This window comes from Toxorhynchites rutilus, chromosome 3, assembly GCF_029784135.1.
Source record: "Toxorhynchites rutilus septentrionalis strain SRP chromosome 3, ASM2978413v1, whole genome shotgun sequence".
Lineage (NCBI taxonomy): Eukaryota > Metazoa > Arthropoda > Insecta > Diptera > Culicidae > Toxorhynchites > Toxorhynchites rutilus.
Window position 1 is genome coordinate 226,613,391 of NC_073746.1, and position 16,824 is coordinate 226,630,214.

The 16,824-nt window shown below is 37.8% G+C and overlaps 1 protein-coding gene across 3 annotated transcripts in view; it reads right to left on the bottom strand.

Annotated features, from left to right (window-relative positions):
* Window positions 1-16,824, bottom strand: part of LOC129774664 (galactokinase-like) — a 93,804-nt gene that overhangs the window by 20,620 nt on the left and 56,360 nt on the right. For all 3 annotated transcript variants that reach the window (XM_055778493.1, XM_055778492.1, XM_055778491.1), the window contains exons 3-5: window positions 13,859-13,998; window positions 7,279-7,449; window positions 7,100-7,225 (exon numbers count right to left, since the gene is read on the bottom strand). In XM_055778493.1, the coding sequence (XP_055634468.1) occupies window positions 7,100-7,225; window positions 7,279-7,449; window positions 13,859-13,998 (437 nt within the window). The remainder of the gene's footprint in view (window positions 1-7,099; window positions 7,226-7,278; window positions 7,450-13,858; window positions 13,999-16,824) is intronic.

The window sequence follows — 16,824 nt, forward strand, 5'->3', positions numbered from 1 at the left end:
ACACATATACTCATGTATTCTCACATCTATGCGCACACACTCCACCGCTCGAATTATTTCTTTGAAAATGATGTTTATTTATATCCTTCCCGGAGTGCATTCAGCTTTTTGTGCAGATAGTTCCATCAGCAGAAATTTCAAATTTTTTTTGTTGATAATCTCTGAGGAAATAAACATTTTTTCTTATAATTGGTCATCTATATTTCAGATACTTGTCAAATTTCAGAATTTAATTTCATAATCATCTTGATCGATATCAGAAAAGTCTTCTCTTGAATCTGTTACGGGCTCTAAAACTCTAGATATGCACCTCGGCATTTTTGGGTTAAATTTTATAACTAGATAAAAATATATATTTAGAAAATTGTTATTTTTTCCCCGCAATATAATACAAATATTCACAACTTACTCACACTGCAAACTACTATAACTGTAATTTTTTGAAAAATCAACCCAATTGTCCACAATATTGTATGTATTTTAACTGCACTAATTTCAACATTACCTATTTCTACCGTATTCAACAACTGTCAATGAGAAAATGAAATTGCATCACAATATATTACAAAACTTAAAAATTTCCCAAATTTTGTGGTTTAGAGGTCAGTAATTGTTGCGGAAATTTTGATTGGCTGGAACCGTTGTGGCTGATTGACGTTGCTTCTAAGCAATTTTGGTATCAGAAACACAAAAAATCACGACCGGTCATTTTGACCGGTCAGTATAAATAGGTATACCACATATGTATATCAGAAAATTTGGAAGTGAGAGACCAAAATAATTTATAATATTGATGAATACGTGAATTTAGAAAAAGTCATAACATCATTAAAAATATAAAAAATAATATCAATACAAAATTTGCGATCAAACTATATAACCGGTCATTTTGACCGGTTGGTAGTTCTAGTGTTAAATACGTTCGACTCAAATTCAATCACTCTATGCAAATGTGGCAACCTTGCCTTGTCGCAAAACAAACGTCAAAATAATTCATCTTTATTCGTGGAGCAATTTGTTCTCTATCAAATTGGCAGACCCGAAAGTAACCTTAAATTGTTAAAATTTTAACGAAAACTATTACTCGATGGTGTTAAATACACAGGAGACATTTTCCAGACACTATCATTTTTCTGTAAATTTCCCTACGATTTCACCAAAACATTATCCATCATCGTCATCAGATATAATTTTATTTAAAAGATTTTTCTCCACTCGCACATAATGTGTTACTTTCTCACGGTTCCCGGAATAAATCGCCACAGAAAACGACTGCAACAGAAACCACCGCTTATAAAATGTGTAGTAGGCTATAAATATTGTGGCGCGGTATTGTATTTCAAAACAAGAATTAACCGGGCAAACGTATCGCCCCAGGCAAACGTAACGCCCCGGGCAGACGTATACCGTCCGACGCTCGCTAGAGCTCGGTCGGACATTGCTAAAGGATCGTATCCTATGTTTCAAACTAACCGGGCAATCAGTGGATCCCAGGTTTGCGTGCGAGACACCGCCGCTTCCGACGGCGGGTCGGCGGTGGACTCGGATTGCGTCATCTTGGCGGCATGGGCCGCCTCGATTCCTTATCCTCGCCAAATGGGGACTTCGTCCCCATTACATTGTCCTCAGAATAAATTTCGAAAAACGAGAACAAGAGAATAAATTTATAATAGAAATGTGAGGCACATGATGTTTTTCCCGCGCCAAATATTTCTAGCCTACTACACTTTTTCTAAGCGGTTGTTTCTGTTGCAGTTGTTTACTGTGGCGATTTATTCCGGTCACCCTTTCTCACATATAACACATATGTGATATGTATAGCTAAGTTTTAATAAATTAAATTCACTAAAATTTGTTTGATACATTACAATTCCCTGATCTCTAAACGGCCTAAATCAATGAAAACTAAGAGCATTCCCATTTTCACATACATTTGTTTTGCCGATTTTTGGGCCATACCGTCCATAACGAGCAACTGATACATTCGATTCTGCCATTTTTCACTTTTTTAGTATAAATAAGCCATTCGCGCTGTGAAACCACAAATAGAGATGAATGAACTCTCAGAGTTTAAATTCTCTTTAATTCAAATCCTGAACCTGAAATCACACCACTTCTCGTTTGGTGGTCATAAATGCAACGTCGTCGCCGGCGGGCGTCGAGTGGGAATGCGTTGCGTTTTACGGGCAATGAGAGAGGAGAGAGAGAGAGAAAAGAGGAACTACTGCGATTAAAATTCGCAATTACTCGATAGTTCGTAGAAATATTTGCATCAATCGATAGGAAATATTTCTACTCGTGAAGCTCAGTTGTTTTTGGAGCGATAAGGTAAATTACGCGTTGACGACATTGAGCTTTCAATCACGAGTTTGAAAATGCGATAAAGATTATTGTTTTTAGGTGGAATCGTCCTTCAAGATGAATGAATGAAATTATGAAATTATAGATGAAAAATAGCTTTTCTATACCTAGGATGTAATATTTTATATACATCTTACTATTGAAGTATTAAGAATTACTAAATAACTAAAGAGTTCCTTAAAAAATTTCGATGCATTTTTTAATAATAACCAAATTGATATACAAAGTGCGGCAGCATAACTTCCTTTTTTAAAATGCGCGCCACTCAGTTAGTTGATGTCATAGCGGAGCGCTAGTGGTCTGTAAAATTTTGTCCCAACACGGTTCAGTCGCCATCATGCGTTGGAATAGTGAGGAGCGTGCCTTTGCCGTTGAGGTTTACTTTTCAAGCGGATGTTCGGTTATTGCAACACAGCGTGCATTTCGGAATCGCTTTAATTTAGACCCGTTGGCTCCCGTCCCAGACAGCAAATCAATTGTTACATGGGTCACTACATTCAGACAAACTGCAAGTGCGACAAAAGGAAGAACTGGAGCTCCTCGGCCCGTTAGATCACCGAAGAACATTGAAGCAGTGAGAGCGACAATGTTGCGATCGCCACGGCGTTATGCGCGCAAACACGCATCTGTCCTTGGACTGTCCGATCGTTCTGTGAGAAGAATTCTTCCAGGAACTTTCAGAACACTTTCCAGAGCGCCTTATCGCAATCAGAGGCGATTTGGAATGGCCGACACGCTCTCCCGATCTTGTGATTTTTTTCTATGGGGTTTTTTGAAATCCCGTGTTTATGTGAACCGTCCAAGAACCCTACAAGATTTGAAGACCAACATCCAAGAAGAAATTGCCAATATAACACCTGCTATGCTAACAAGAGTCATGACAAACGCCAGAAATCGGTTTACGTAATGCATGGAGATTGGGGGACGTCATTTAACAGATTTGATCTTCAAAACAATGTAAATAAAAACTTTAGACATGTACCTTATTAAAAAATAAATAAATATTTTCCGATGCATACAATAGTTTTTATTGAGTTTTGAAAAAATGAAGTTATGCTGCCGCACCCTGTACGAGCGAATAGAATAATAGAATTTCGCAGTTTACGTCGAAAATGCGGTCGTGTCCTAGTTACAACCCTTTTGTTTGTTTTAAATGTGTGTGTGTTCCACCCGAAAATCGATAATAATTTTGGCTTAACAATAATAGAACACGGAGCTCAATGTCGTTTATGTCGGATTGCGTGGCAAGGCTTCCACATTTGCACAACAGGAATGTGCTCGAGAATACTCGATCGGATTTCAGAATACGTGTGAGTAGTTGATCAGTAGACAGATCAAGAATTTTTAGAAGAATTACACTATCGATTTCTTCAGGGCGTATTTTGTCGATTTTTAAGCAATAATTATAATAATAAATTGAATAGGAATGAAATACTCACATTTTTTGGTATGATAATCCGAAAATAAAACTATTTTCTAATTTAAGTAATTGGAAAAATCCTTTGCCTAAAATAATAAATTTCAGTAAGTTGATTTTCATTCCTCACTAATAAATTAATCTTTCTACTAATTACAATTAAAACCCTTAATTTATTTTTAATTTTCTATAATTAAATCCCATTTCCTTCAAATTTAGTTCTTAAAATACTTTCCAATCCACTATAGTTTGCAACTTCCTTTCCCTTCGAGATTTCGTTCAACTATAGTTTCCGACTCAATGCACTGTATAGATCCTTTTCTTTCTATAAACGCTTATTCAAATTATTCTTCTCTTCTACTTCCTTCGACTATTCTTCAGTGTTTCATCTGTCCTTATCTATGTGCTATAAACAATTCTCTATTGCTTTACGCGCAGGTCCGCAGGACAACTCCGACAAGAGAATTCGGTGCATGGTGGGCTAACAAGTCTCGTTGCTTAATGTTTATGCAATATCCGTCTTTTACCTTCAGAACAACTGGGGGATTTTGCATCAAAGAAACCCTGCTGACTTGCAACAATAGTCACACATATTCTAGTTTGTCACTCAGAATACATTGTAGGCGTATTTCTTGGTACAGAAATCTAAACTACGTTTCAACAAAAATATCGCAAGTAGTAATATGTTGAAAACACGAACGTTGATAATACCAATACCATATAATACCAATATTTGGTTTTGAAGTCTGTAGTTTCATAAAGTATATAATTTTGTTCAGTTTCACTGTAATGAATTGTTATGGAATGCCCAAAAAGGTCGGTACAAAACTCTGGTAAATCTATCAGAAAATGACTGAGCAATAATTGGGCATGAAGAAGCTTATATTTTCAATTTCGACCAATCAGAACGAAGTATTTCCGTTTAGAGAGATTTCGTTTGTTTGATAGTTTATTTCATACAATATATTATTTTGTTCATTGTGATAAATTGTTATGGAGTGCTCAGATTGATTAATGCAAAAATCTCGTAAATCCATCAGGAAATAACTGGGCAATAATTGTAAGTATATGAGTTACCGTTTGTGTCGTCAATTTCGACCATTCAGGGTAGGGGGTGTTTCCGTTAGAATAGGGGTTGAGATTGTTCAATTGTTTGATAGTTATTTTCATAACATATATTATTTTATTCATTTAAAAAAATGTGATGAAGTTCCGAAATCGGTTGACGTAAAAATCTCATTGATCCATCATGAAAAGACTGACTAAAGGGTGTGTCACATCAAATTGCATCACGGAAAAAACGCTGTAGAAATTTAATTTTTAGGAATTATATCTTCAGCTTTCGCTTATAATCAGATAAGAGTGTATAGATCAAGTAGGCCATGCTTCACTGTCAATTTTTCGTAAATTTGGAAAAATGTCGTCGAACGAAAAAGAGCATCGTGAATTAATCTTGTGCACTCATTTCGAGAATCCGGAGTTGTCACATCGGGACATCGGTAAGATGCTGGGAATCGTCCAATCCACGGTCAGCAGAGTACTAAAACGATACTTCGAGAACCTAACCATCGACCGGAAGGTGAAGAACGGCGAAAATGGATGCTCCGTCAGTGAAAAAGATCACAAGCGCGTAGTTAAGCAGTTTAGACGTGATCCGAGAAGTTCGGTCCGGGATGTCGCCAATAAGCTGAATTTGTCAAGTTCATTCGTCCAGCGGACCAAGCAGCGGGAGGGCCTGCGTACATACAAGGTTCAGAAGGCTCCTAACCGCAACGAAAGGCAAAACATGGTGGGGAAGACGCGAGCCCGGAAGCTGTACACCGAAATGCTGACGAAGCCGCATTGCCTGGTAATGGACGACGAAACCTACGTCAAAGCGGACTTTCGTCAGCTGCCGGGCCTGTTGTTCTTCTCCGCAGAGGACAAATTCAGCGTTCCGGAGGAGATTCGCAAGCAGAAACTATCCAAGTTTGTCAAAAAGTACATGGTGTGGCAAGCGATCTGCTCTTGCGGTAAGCGGAGCGCCCCCTTCGTGATGACCGGCACGGTAAACGGGCAGGTTTACCTTAAGGAGTGCCTACAGAAGCGCTTACTACCACTATTGAAGCAGCACGAGGGCCCGACCATCTTCTGGCCGGATCTCGCTTCGTGCCACTATTCAGAGGACGTGTTGGAGTGGTACGAAGCCAACGGGGTCACTTTCGTGCCAAAGGAAATGAACCCGCCCAACGCGCCGGAGCTTCGCCCAATAGAGAAATATTGGGCGATTATGAAGCAGGCCCTCCGGAAGAACCCAAAAGTTGTCAAATCGGAGGCGGACTTCAAGAGAAAATGGATTTCTGTTCAAAAAAAACTACAACCTGACGTTGTACAGAACCTTATGGACGGGGTAAAGAGGAAGGTGCGAGCATACGGGCTTGGGCTCGAAGTATGAATAAAAAGAAAATGCCAAAAGTTGTTTAATAGTTCTTATTTTACTGTCTAAAATTTTCAAAAGGATCGGTCTACTGGGCGAATTTCTACAGCGTTTTTTCCGTGATGCAATTAGATGTGACACACCCTTTATAAGCATTTGAAATTGGGTATTTTCCCGATGCGATCGATTTATGTTTTTCAATTGGTATCCCTAATATGTTTCCTAAAGACGTAATCCTAAGTTGAAATGGCAAAAAATTAAGTTAGTAAGCACTTAAGTGTCCGGATTTCGATGCATTACGATACCACGGAAGAAGAGAGATAGTCGTATGAACGGTGTGTGTCAACGTTGGATTCCAGAATATGGTTTTTTCTTCGAATCACAATTTCTCGCGTCACTGTACAGTCGCCTATCGCCTACTACGATCGTATATAATAGGATCAATTTTATTAAAATAGACCCATAGGAAGTATTTACAATAACAAATAACAAAATATATCCAATGGTAACACATACGAGTAGATTACATAGTTTGTCTGTTTAATGTACGAACCGTTGTTCATCGTTTGTTTGCCCGACTGCGGATGCGTGTTTCGAACAAAACCACTCGGGGCTTAGTGCGAACGAGATGTCAAAATCCATCTGTGTGCCCCTTAATTAAACCGATATACATCAAACAATTTAGCTAAGCCCGTACAGGTCATGTGTGAAACGATAGCTTCGTGTGTCTTGATGTTTGGATCCGTTTGTCACATCAAGTTTGCGTTGCATAACAAAAAGCATCATGGTGATGCTTCGCAGGGATTAAATATAAATCCTCAACGTTGTCCGACCATTGTTCGAACCGGTCGGTTAACAGAGCAGGCTTTCCGTACCGTACACGTAATCCGTTTCTTGTAACTTACCGGCAGTCAATCAACAGCGCTCGGTTCCTTTGCCCGCACACCGAGATGAGCTGATCCATGATCCCACAAGGCATATTGGCGAAAGTGTGTTCCGCTTTCATGCAAATTAATGCTTTATCACTTGACCTGTAGCAAAAATTCAATCAAAACTGACTGTAATTGGATTTCACTGGACTTACCTTTCAATTTTTTTGCCCGTCAATTGCTCCAAAAATGTCATTGTGGCTACCTCGAGTGCGGCACTGCTGGAGAGGCCACCTCCCACTGGGACGTTGGAATTTACCACAGCATTAAAGCCCGGTATCGTTTGACCGTAGTGGAACATAACGCCCTTTATATAGTTAAGCCATCTGGAATGAAAATGCATTCGAGAAATATGGATTGACTGCAAATGGGACAATGAAAAATGCCGAAACAATTGTTCTTAAATAGACAAGCCGCCACCGATTAATGCGGACACACAACTAAAATATCAGGAAAATTATCAGTGCTCAGAACAGACTCCTAATCCCCTACTCAGGAAGATCTATATGTTAACTACTTTCCGCGATAAGGTCCAACTTCATCCTTTCCGCCCACCCACCGTAAACGTTCCTGTTTCCGCTGCCCCAAAAATAACGTGGTGAGATCAATAAATTTGCAAGACGAGTCCAAACATGCGTCCTACAAAATGTTCTCTTCCGGCATGGCGCGTAGAACGGGCACCCGCTCACACGCTATCAGGATTTATACACCGCCAGGAACGGCATATCCCTTGCTAGACCGTTGCATACCGCTCAGTGCCCGGCAGGATCACACCCGTTTGGGATCGCTTCTCGAAAAGTGGTCTGACGCCGTTCATATGTGCCCCTGCGAGATAAAAACAGCGATGCGAAACAAACCAAACACCACCAACCCCACTTCTACGGGCCTCATTTTCATATTCATGTATTTAAATTAAATAATACGACATCAAAACTCGCGGAAAATTTCGCATAATGAATGTGCAAACGTGTTCATAATTCATGCAAATTTTAGGCGGCCATGCAGCTGAAATAAAAACAGAACCGGTACCAGAGAACAGTGCCTTTCCGGCCCGACTTTGGCAGGCGTAGATATGCGCGTATATGAGAGGGTGGTACGTGTGTTTACAATTTGGTACAGCAAGAGGATGATGCATTGTATGCAATAGCAGATGTTCAGAGCCTCCGAACAATATATATAGTGACGGACAAACACTGGCGTGCCTGGTCAGAAAATTGATTAATTTTACACTGGGGGGATTCAGCCTCTATGGTTTTTCCGGAGGAATGTTGAGGTGGAGTTCGTCGGTATGTTTCTGCGGATTTTCGAGTGGATGCCATCGATAAGAGTATTCGTGCGTGTGAATATCCACACCTACGATGTGTATTGGAATAATCCAAAGTAATGAACGATGCCAAGACATCGAACTAGGAAGTCAATCAAGAAGTCGATCAATTTGGGAGATACATATTACAACTTAACTGCCCATGTTTGCATAGGTGACGAAAACGCATTTTTGTTGTTTTTTGCCTACAAGCGCAACCATGCAAATTTCCAATGGAATAAGCTGTCCAGTTGAAGGATTATTATGAGATCAGCTGGTTCGTGTTTTTTCAATTGATTGAATTTGTGAAGGCAATCTGTAATGTTGGTAATTTTAGCAACATGATTTACCGATATCACGATCAATCGCATAAAGATGGTGGAGTGACTTACACCAACGGTATGAGTAAATGCTGAGTATGTGGAATAATTCGATGTCGAATCCAAGGAATTATAATGCTAAGAAGCAATATTATTTTAATTTCACTACTGATCTGATCGTTTCATTATCTACTTGAAGATTTAAATGCAGAAATTTAGGTAATCATTACATTAAAAAATACAATTGCTTCTCTTTGTTCAGCGAAGTGCAGCGTACAGAAAATAGTAATTATATGAGCAGTGTTTCAATGGTTTCTTGTATTCATCTATTAGGAAACAGTAAGTAAGACACTATCGTGACAAGCATGTTTGGACTCTAAAAAGAATGTGAATCAAATGTAGATTTGCTTATAATACTTATAATTTTTGATTTTCGAGCGATGTATGAAAGCTGTATGGAACTACGTCTGTTATGCGGACAAACAGTGATTTTTCGGAAAAGTTTTTTCTAAATTGCTGAAATGTTTTCGAACAAAAAATGTTTGTTTGCATGGTGAGCAAACGTATTAGACCCATTCCAGCGTGACGTGACAACGGTTTGACTCACTAAAAACAGGTTTTTTCTCGTTTTCATGTATACATCACACGATTTCCAAATGGTAAACGATTTTAAAGTGAATTTGAGAAAATTTCCTACAAGAATCTTAAGTTGGAGAATATTTTGCAGTTGAATTCGCTTGTTGCGAGACCAATACTTTTGTGACATGACAACACCTGTCTTTTTGCGGATTCCGACTTTTGAACAATAATGTTGTATTTTCAGTTCCGTTTCAATACATACAAATTAACTTTGTTCTATGATTTGGCAATGAAAGATGAACGAAGATTCCTGTATGCTCAGTTTTTCAAAAAACTTGCCAGAACATGCATTTTGACGGCATGCATTTTGTGACGTGACAACGCGCTCTGTGCGATTAAACAGTCTCCAAGAAGCGTTGTCACGTCACGCAATCAATAAGTTGTATTAAATAAGATTTTCACCGTATTGTAGCAAGCGATATACTATTTGTTATGTTTTTTTTATTACTCTGAATACTTCTTACTTTCCTCTGAGGTCTCCCCTTCCCCTTCCAAAAGTCCATCCTATAGGGGAAAGTGGTCCTAACGCAACCGTGCTTCCTACTGAATTTTCAATGGTGTCATAACGCAGACAATTTGATAATATGGTGAATTCTCTTCATTCTAGCGTTTTAGCGCCATTTTACGTTTTCATTCCTTCAAAGTCAGAAAAGAAATATATTCGACCTGTGTGCAAAATGAGTTTTATGTTCTTTTAGTTTGTGAAACATTGCGAAACAAGACAATTTTATTTGTTTATGGTATGTTCATCAAAAAAAGCTATATAATTTGAATCTACCTGTTACCTGTAATACACGGTATGTCTTTATTTGGGAAAAGTCGGGGTGGTCCAAAACCGACCTCCAGTTTTTATATCGTGATTGTTTATCACGTTCACTCTGGCGCTTGCCATCAATGGCTAGCACAATCCTGGTTCATTGAGTGGCGTTCACTACAGGGGGAACGCATTTGATTTTGCTATCAGAAACTTTTGATAAACTCACGTACCTGTGCAAGGGCGTTTATGTTTGGGTATTGAAGATGACTTTGACGTTGACTTCGATCGTTGATCGTTAATCGTTGATGTTCGCGTGTACATTTGTATGTGCACTTTCTTTGTATAACTCCACACACGTCGCTCTAAGGCTAAGTTCTTCCCACTCAATCATTATCTCCTTCTCACTTAAATCCTATCTCTCACTATCAAACATTATTCTTTATTCCTCCATTTTTATTCCTCTTCGTGCACCCATGGTTATATATCAACATTATCATTCACGATCGTATTGTGGGGTTTCATACCATTCCCGGCTTTTATATCCGTTTTTAACGAACCGGAAGTCCTCGATTCTAAAATGGCTTTGAAATACGATATTCGACTTTCGCTGGCAAGCCCAGATCGTATGGGTTTTCCATATTTTTTTAGCATTCGATAATACCATCAGCAAACCGGATGTTGAAATAAGATTATATTTTATATTATGGAATCTACGTTCAAATTTTGTTGATAAAACATAGGAGAAATATCATTTGCATGTTTTGAAACGAAACATTGTTTAATTTTGTGTGCTTTATTCATGAAAACGCAAAAAAGTGTTTGTAGTGAGTCAAAATATTGTTTGAATGGATCGTATACTATTCGTGACGTGACAACAATTTCTGGAGACAGTTAATACTCCTCTATTTGTGGACCGATCTCAACCAAATGTTGTGGGTTGTTGACTTTCACTGTTTGCTCATAAAAACCCAAGTATAAAAATGTTTGAATCTATGTTCATTTGATAAACTAAAAAAATGCTCTATTTTTGTGACTTGACAACGCTTCAAAATACCTGTTTTTCAAATGCTTGTTTCTCATAAATTACAAAATAAAACGTAGGTCTACCCATGGCTCTTCAAACAAACATTTAATCACCCATTCAATGGTATATAGACATTGAAGTTTGGTTAAGCATGTGCAGGGATATCTCAAGAAACACAAAAATAGTGAAAACCTGAAATATTTTAAATATAATTAATAATTATAATTTGAAACTCACCTCTCTCAAAGATTGGTGCATAAAAATTAAATTTGTTGCAAAAAAATATATGATATTATTAGTGCTTATTCAAATAACGTTTTCAATTTTCTCCTAAAACTAGATTTGAAATTTGGTTATCTGGTGCATAACCTCATGGAATGGGTCATTACGTTGCGTAGAATGCAAAATGGTGAAAAAATCGATTTTGTTCATTTTGTCGCGTACGTCTCCTATACAAACATGGGCAGTTAAGTAAGGGTTCTTATACTTATTACAAGCTTCATGTTTCTAAAATATCATAAAAAATAACTCTTGGGGACACCAAGGAAGTCTGAGCAACTCCGCATTGAAATCTGATGATCCTCCGCCACCCCTTGAGTTTTACTAGAAAACTCTAATTAACTATGTTTTTGAACACTGTACATGTTAGTATTTATTATTTTAGACGTTTTAAATCACATCCATCGCACCGTGATCCGTTAAATGTTTGAGTGGAGTAAGCCCGGCATGATTTCCGGTTAGTTAAAGGATTTTGGGACATATTTTCCATCTATTTCAGATGCCTCGCAGCTCACAAAGAAATCGAATCGTGAGAGTTGGTCCCAAGAGAACCTCGCTCTTGCAAAAGAGGCTATCGCTGGTGGGTATTCTGTCAAACGTGAAGACTTCGGAATGCTCAAGTCTACATTACTGGATCACATTTTGTGGAAGGTAGTAAATTCGAAACTAGGACCTAGATTCCATCGAACTAGTAATTGAATTGTGGCGTGATTTGAGGTGCCACATGATATATTTACGTAATATCCAATTCCTTTCTTTTCCATATTTTATGCTCACCGGAGCTTGTTCTGACAATATCTCCAGAATCAGTTGAGCCATTCGAACCACATTCGATAGCTACAACTAGAATTAGAATACCTTTTATTTGGCGGTTGCCTCATTCAAACTGGTGTCAAGTATATTCATTAGCAAATTGAAGGTGCAAGTATTACCCACCTGAGATCTCGATACCACCAGCTGAAAAAACATGGTTTCGAGAAAAACGCCTTTGAAGATTCATACAGCAATACTACATCCCTTGAGGTGACTTCATACTATTGGCTGTAACTTTACAGTAAAATCAAATATAAAAAAAAATTAAGGACAACATTTCTAAAGGCATAAGTTTCCCAAAAATGTAAAAAAAATTATTTCGATATTTTCGGTTTTCCAGACCGGGGTCTCCCCTTAACAGTTTTCACTTTTCTTTAGTCAACTCTGAGTGTTCTTCATGTCAGTTTTGAGTGCAATCTGTAATTTAGTTTATTTACAACGTCATTAAGTTTATTTGAAGGCGATTTTTGATATGGATAATTCTATTGGTCAAAAATATTGTGTGAAATTTGGTGTTGTCGAAACGTTGAAAATGTTGCAGAATACATTTGGTGACACAACTCGAAAACACAAGTCTATGAATGGTATAAGACATTCAAAAAAGGCCAAGATGGGATGAACGATTTACCACGTCAAGGGCGACCATCCACATTTTCAACTGATGAAAACTTCTACAAAATAAAAGCGATGGTGCTCAGAGGTCGTCATTTAAGTTAAGGAAGCCAGTCCGTAAATTAAATATTTCTCACGAGACCATTCGTTATGTTTCAGTTGATGTTTGGCATGAAAAAAGTTACCGCTCGACTAACGTAATAAAGTGGCTGAAGACATGCTTGAACGATGAAATTCTGATCACACGTTCATTCAACGCATATTTACTGGCGACAAGACATGGGTGTACGGATATGACATGCAAACGAGTCAACTTCGTAGGACCCGATTTGACAGCATTGAAGACATAAAAACGAATTAACTCCGTGAATTGAATGCAACTCCTGAATACAGGTGTAAAAAGTGTGCCTATTTTGAAGGCGATAATATAAATTAAGATGACAAATAAAGTTTTTTCTTTAAAACAACAAATTCCCTGTACACAGTGTGCAAAAACAGTTTATCCACCCACCAGTGAAAAAATAGCTTTCTTCCAAAAACCCAGCCACGGGAGCACCTTCGTATTAGTTAACATACCTTTTTCAGCGAAGGTAAAACCGAAACAATCTACTAAAAAGTCACGGATACTGGTAATCTCCAAAATAAATTGTTTTTTTTTTGCAGAAGAATCCGTATTTTAATTGGAACGAAAATTGCATAACTTGCACACGCAATGAACGAAGGGTTTTTTTGTTTATTATTTTGACGTTTCGTAAGCTCATGAAAGATGGTCCGTATTACCCCAACGAGCGGTCTTACTCCGTCTTCCCCTAATCGATGTTGGTGGCACAAAAAATAAATTCATCCCTATTTGATAGAAGCCATCATGGAGCTATCTTTACTTTCTACTTTATATCTGAGTGGGAATACATATGGTAGTACTAGGCTAGCAATGAGTAGTAGGACGTCTGAATTCAAAGTGAAGACTTTAGAATAGTTCTTTACTCACTTGGGTATTCCCTTGGCAATGCTGCTGCTATCAAATTGAGCTCGTTTGTCCTCGTCTGTTCCTTCGAAACAAGTTAGTACATCACAGTTTGAAGGGGTTCCATTTTTCTTGCCAACTATAACCGTCACCATTGGCAAGGCCTGAAATTTTATAAACCTAATTAATAATATTTTTTTACCTAACAACCCATTCTACTAGAACAATCACTATATATGGATTCTATATATAGTCATAAAATATGTGGGAGTATATTACAAAAACCTAGCCTTGACCCGAACCATTCAGGTTGGATAACTCGCTTCAACTTCCAAATACAGTGGAATCCGTTTAAAATGACATCGCGGGGAATTTACAAACGCGTCATAATAAGCGGACATCACACAAAGCGATTGGTGAAAAAATGTCGGTCATTATAACCGGACATCATTTATTGAAAGTGGATCATAAAAGGCGACGTGCCAGTGTAAGGGAAGACATTATATGCGACTTTTTTTTACGAAGAACTTTAAATTAAACCAAACTTCGTTGTGTAATTACGTCATAATAAGCAGTTGATCAATAAAACAGAGTCAAAATAAACGGATTCTACTGTAATTAATAATTGCAAGAAAGATTCGAAGAACATAAATCTGGTACTCCTATTCTCAGACAAATTATTCCGATCTATATCGACAAAACTCTGATTTTTGTTTAGTTTATCGTGAAACAGAAACACCCTCAAGACAAATATAAAATGGCGCACAAAATTTTAAATGAAATTTTATTAACATTGGCGAAAAACCATGTTTAAACCTTGTAATAAGTCTAATGATGCTACTAAACATCGTTAAATTCACATAATCATCTGAAAGTCTGAAACGATATATAAGTAAGACCAATACGAATCCATTCCGAATTCAATCCGATATAGTGGTTTTAAGATTTCTTGAAAATTCATAGTTTTGTTCCCTTTAGCAGAATATTATACCCGTACCGTTCCCGCTTTTTGCGACATTTTAAAAACATTGATCAAAAAAAGATCAGAAGGACAGTTACAGCTACCCGAAAGACATTCACCAGAATTCCAATCACCCGAATGTGACAAACCCGAATGTCACAGATACCCGAATGGAACATCTACCCGAGAGAACATTTACCCAAATGCGACATACACCCGAATGCAACATTTACCCGAATGCAACGATTATAACTATTTACAGGTATATTAACCTTTTGCGGTCGTGTTAAATTTGGGCATGGGTGTCGTACTGGTCGGAATTATTTTTCCTTGGAAAAGCAGAGATACATGCAATATTATGAATAATAAACATTTTTTTATTTTGCTTATGAACTATAGGGGAGAGGGAGGCAAGTTGGCGTGGGAGGCAAGATGACGAATCGGTAATTTGACCCGTTGTAATGAAGGTAGCGCCACCTACTTTTTACCGAAGATGTTTATAACAAGGCCAAACTTTGTACTCGGTAACTCTGCCGAAAACGTTTTCACAAAAAAATTGAAAAATAAAAATGATAAAAATCATGATTTTGTTATTTTTTTCCGATTTTTCAAATTTCATTCCGGCGAGTTACAATCATGAATTTTTTTTATTGAAAAAGTCGCTTGGGGGCAAGTTAGCGAACTGCAACATTATGTTAATTTTTGGTTTTTTATTGCAGATGGTTAGAACTTATAAGCGAAAAAGAGACCAATATTGGACGGACATCAGTTTGGAGAATGTTATGAATGCTATAGAAGAAGGTTTGTCTGTTCTGGGTGCTTCAAAACAGTTCGGTGTGCCAGAACCAACTTATTATATAAAAAATATATCCATCACACCGAAGTGTTATAATGGCTAAATTCTGCAGTTATGATTTTTGTCCCACATTCTTATGCATTCAACGCACTGTGCGTTGGCTTATGTGAGTGACTACTTTGTTTGATACTGAGGTACCGTTACCTATTACTCATAAGAACACCGTATTGGTTCGTGAACAGGTCCGCTAGACACCAAGCTTCGTTGAGGAAAAGTATAAACTGATACTTGGTTGAGTAAAATATAAGATTAGCATGGTTTCTTGCTGTGGTGGCTGAGAGCAGACAAACGACCACAAAGGATTAAATTGATTGTGTCACATTTACACGAAACCCACTCACCCGAAAGACATTCACCCGAATTCCACTCACCCGAAAGTAACAAATACCCGAATGTAACAAATACCCGAATGCGACAGCTACCCGAATGTAACATCTACCTGTACGCGACAATTACCCGAATCTAACATCTACCCAAATGCGAGACTTACTCGAATGTAACATTTACCTTGGTGCCGCCTCGGTTCCTATCCTCGTTAAATTGGGACTTCGCCCCCATTACGTAGACCTCAGAAGAAATTTCATCACGAATTAATAAATTCATGATAAACATTGCGCTGCAGTGGAAAATACGTTTTTATCAATTATTTTCACATTGTCATAGCATTTATGCTTATATTTTTATGTTAAAATAACCTGCTTAATTTTCGAAATTATCCATAACCCATGCTCATTTTTGAATGATCAACACAGAAAGGAAAGAATTGTCAATTTTGCCTATACTAATTTTTAAAAATTACACCGCGAAGTCTTCAAAATCATTTTCAAATTTCCTCATTACAATTTCTTATTCCACTTCGTAGTTTTGTTGCTTTTCCATGTTGTTTTGATTTAATCCTATTTATCAACAGGAGATTCGACGAAACTCACAATCTGATTTGTCGGAATCTTCTCTTCTCATTCGGGTAAACGTTGCATTCGGGTAAATGTCGCATTCGGGTATTTGTTACAATCGGATATTTGTTGCATTCAATTACATGTCCATTGGGGTATTTGTCGCATTCGGGTAAATGTCCATTCGGGTAAATGTTTTTCGGGTAAACGTGTTTCAGGTGAATGGTATTCGGGTGAATGGGACACAACCTATTAAATTAGAAGTTGTATATTTCGTAGA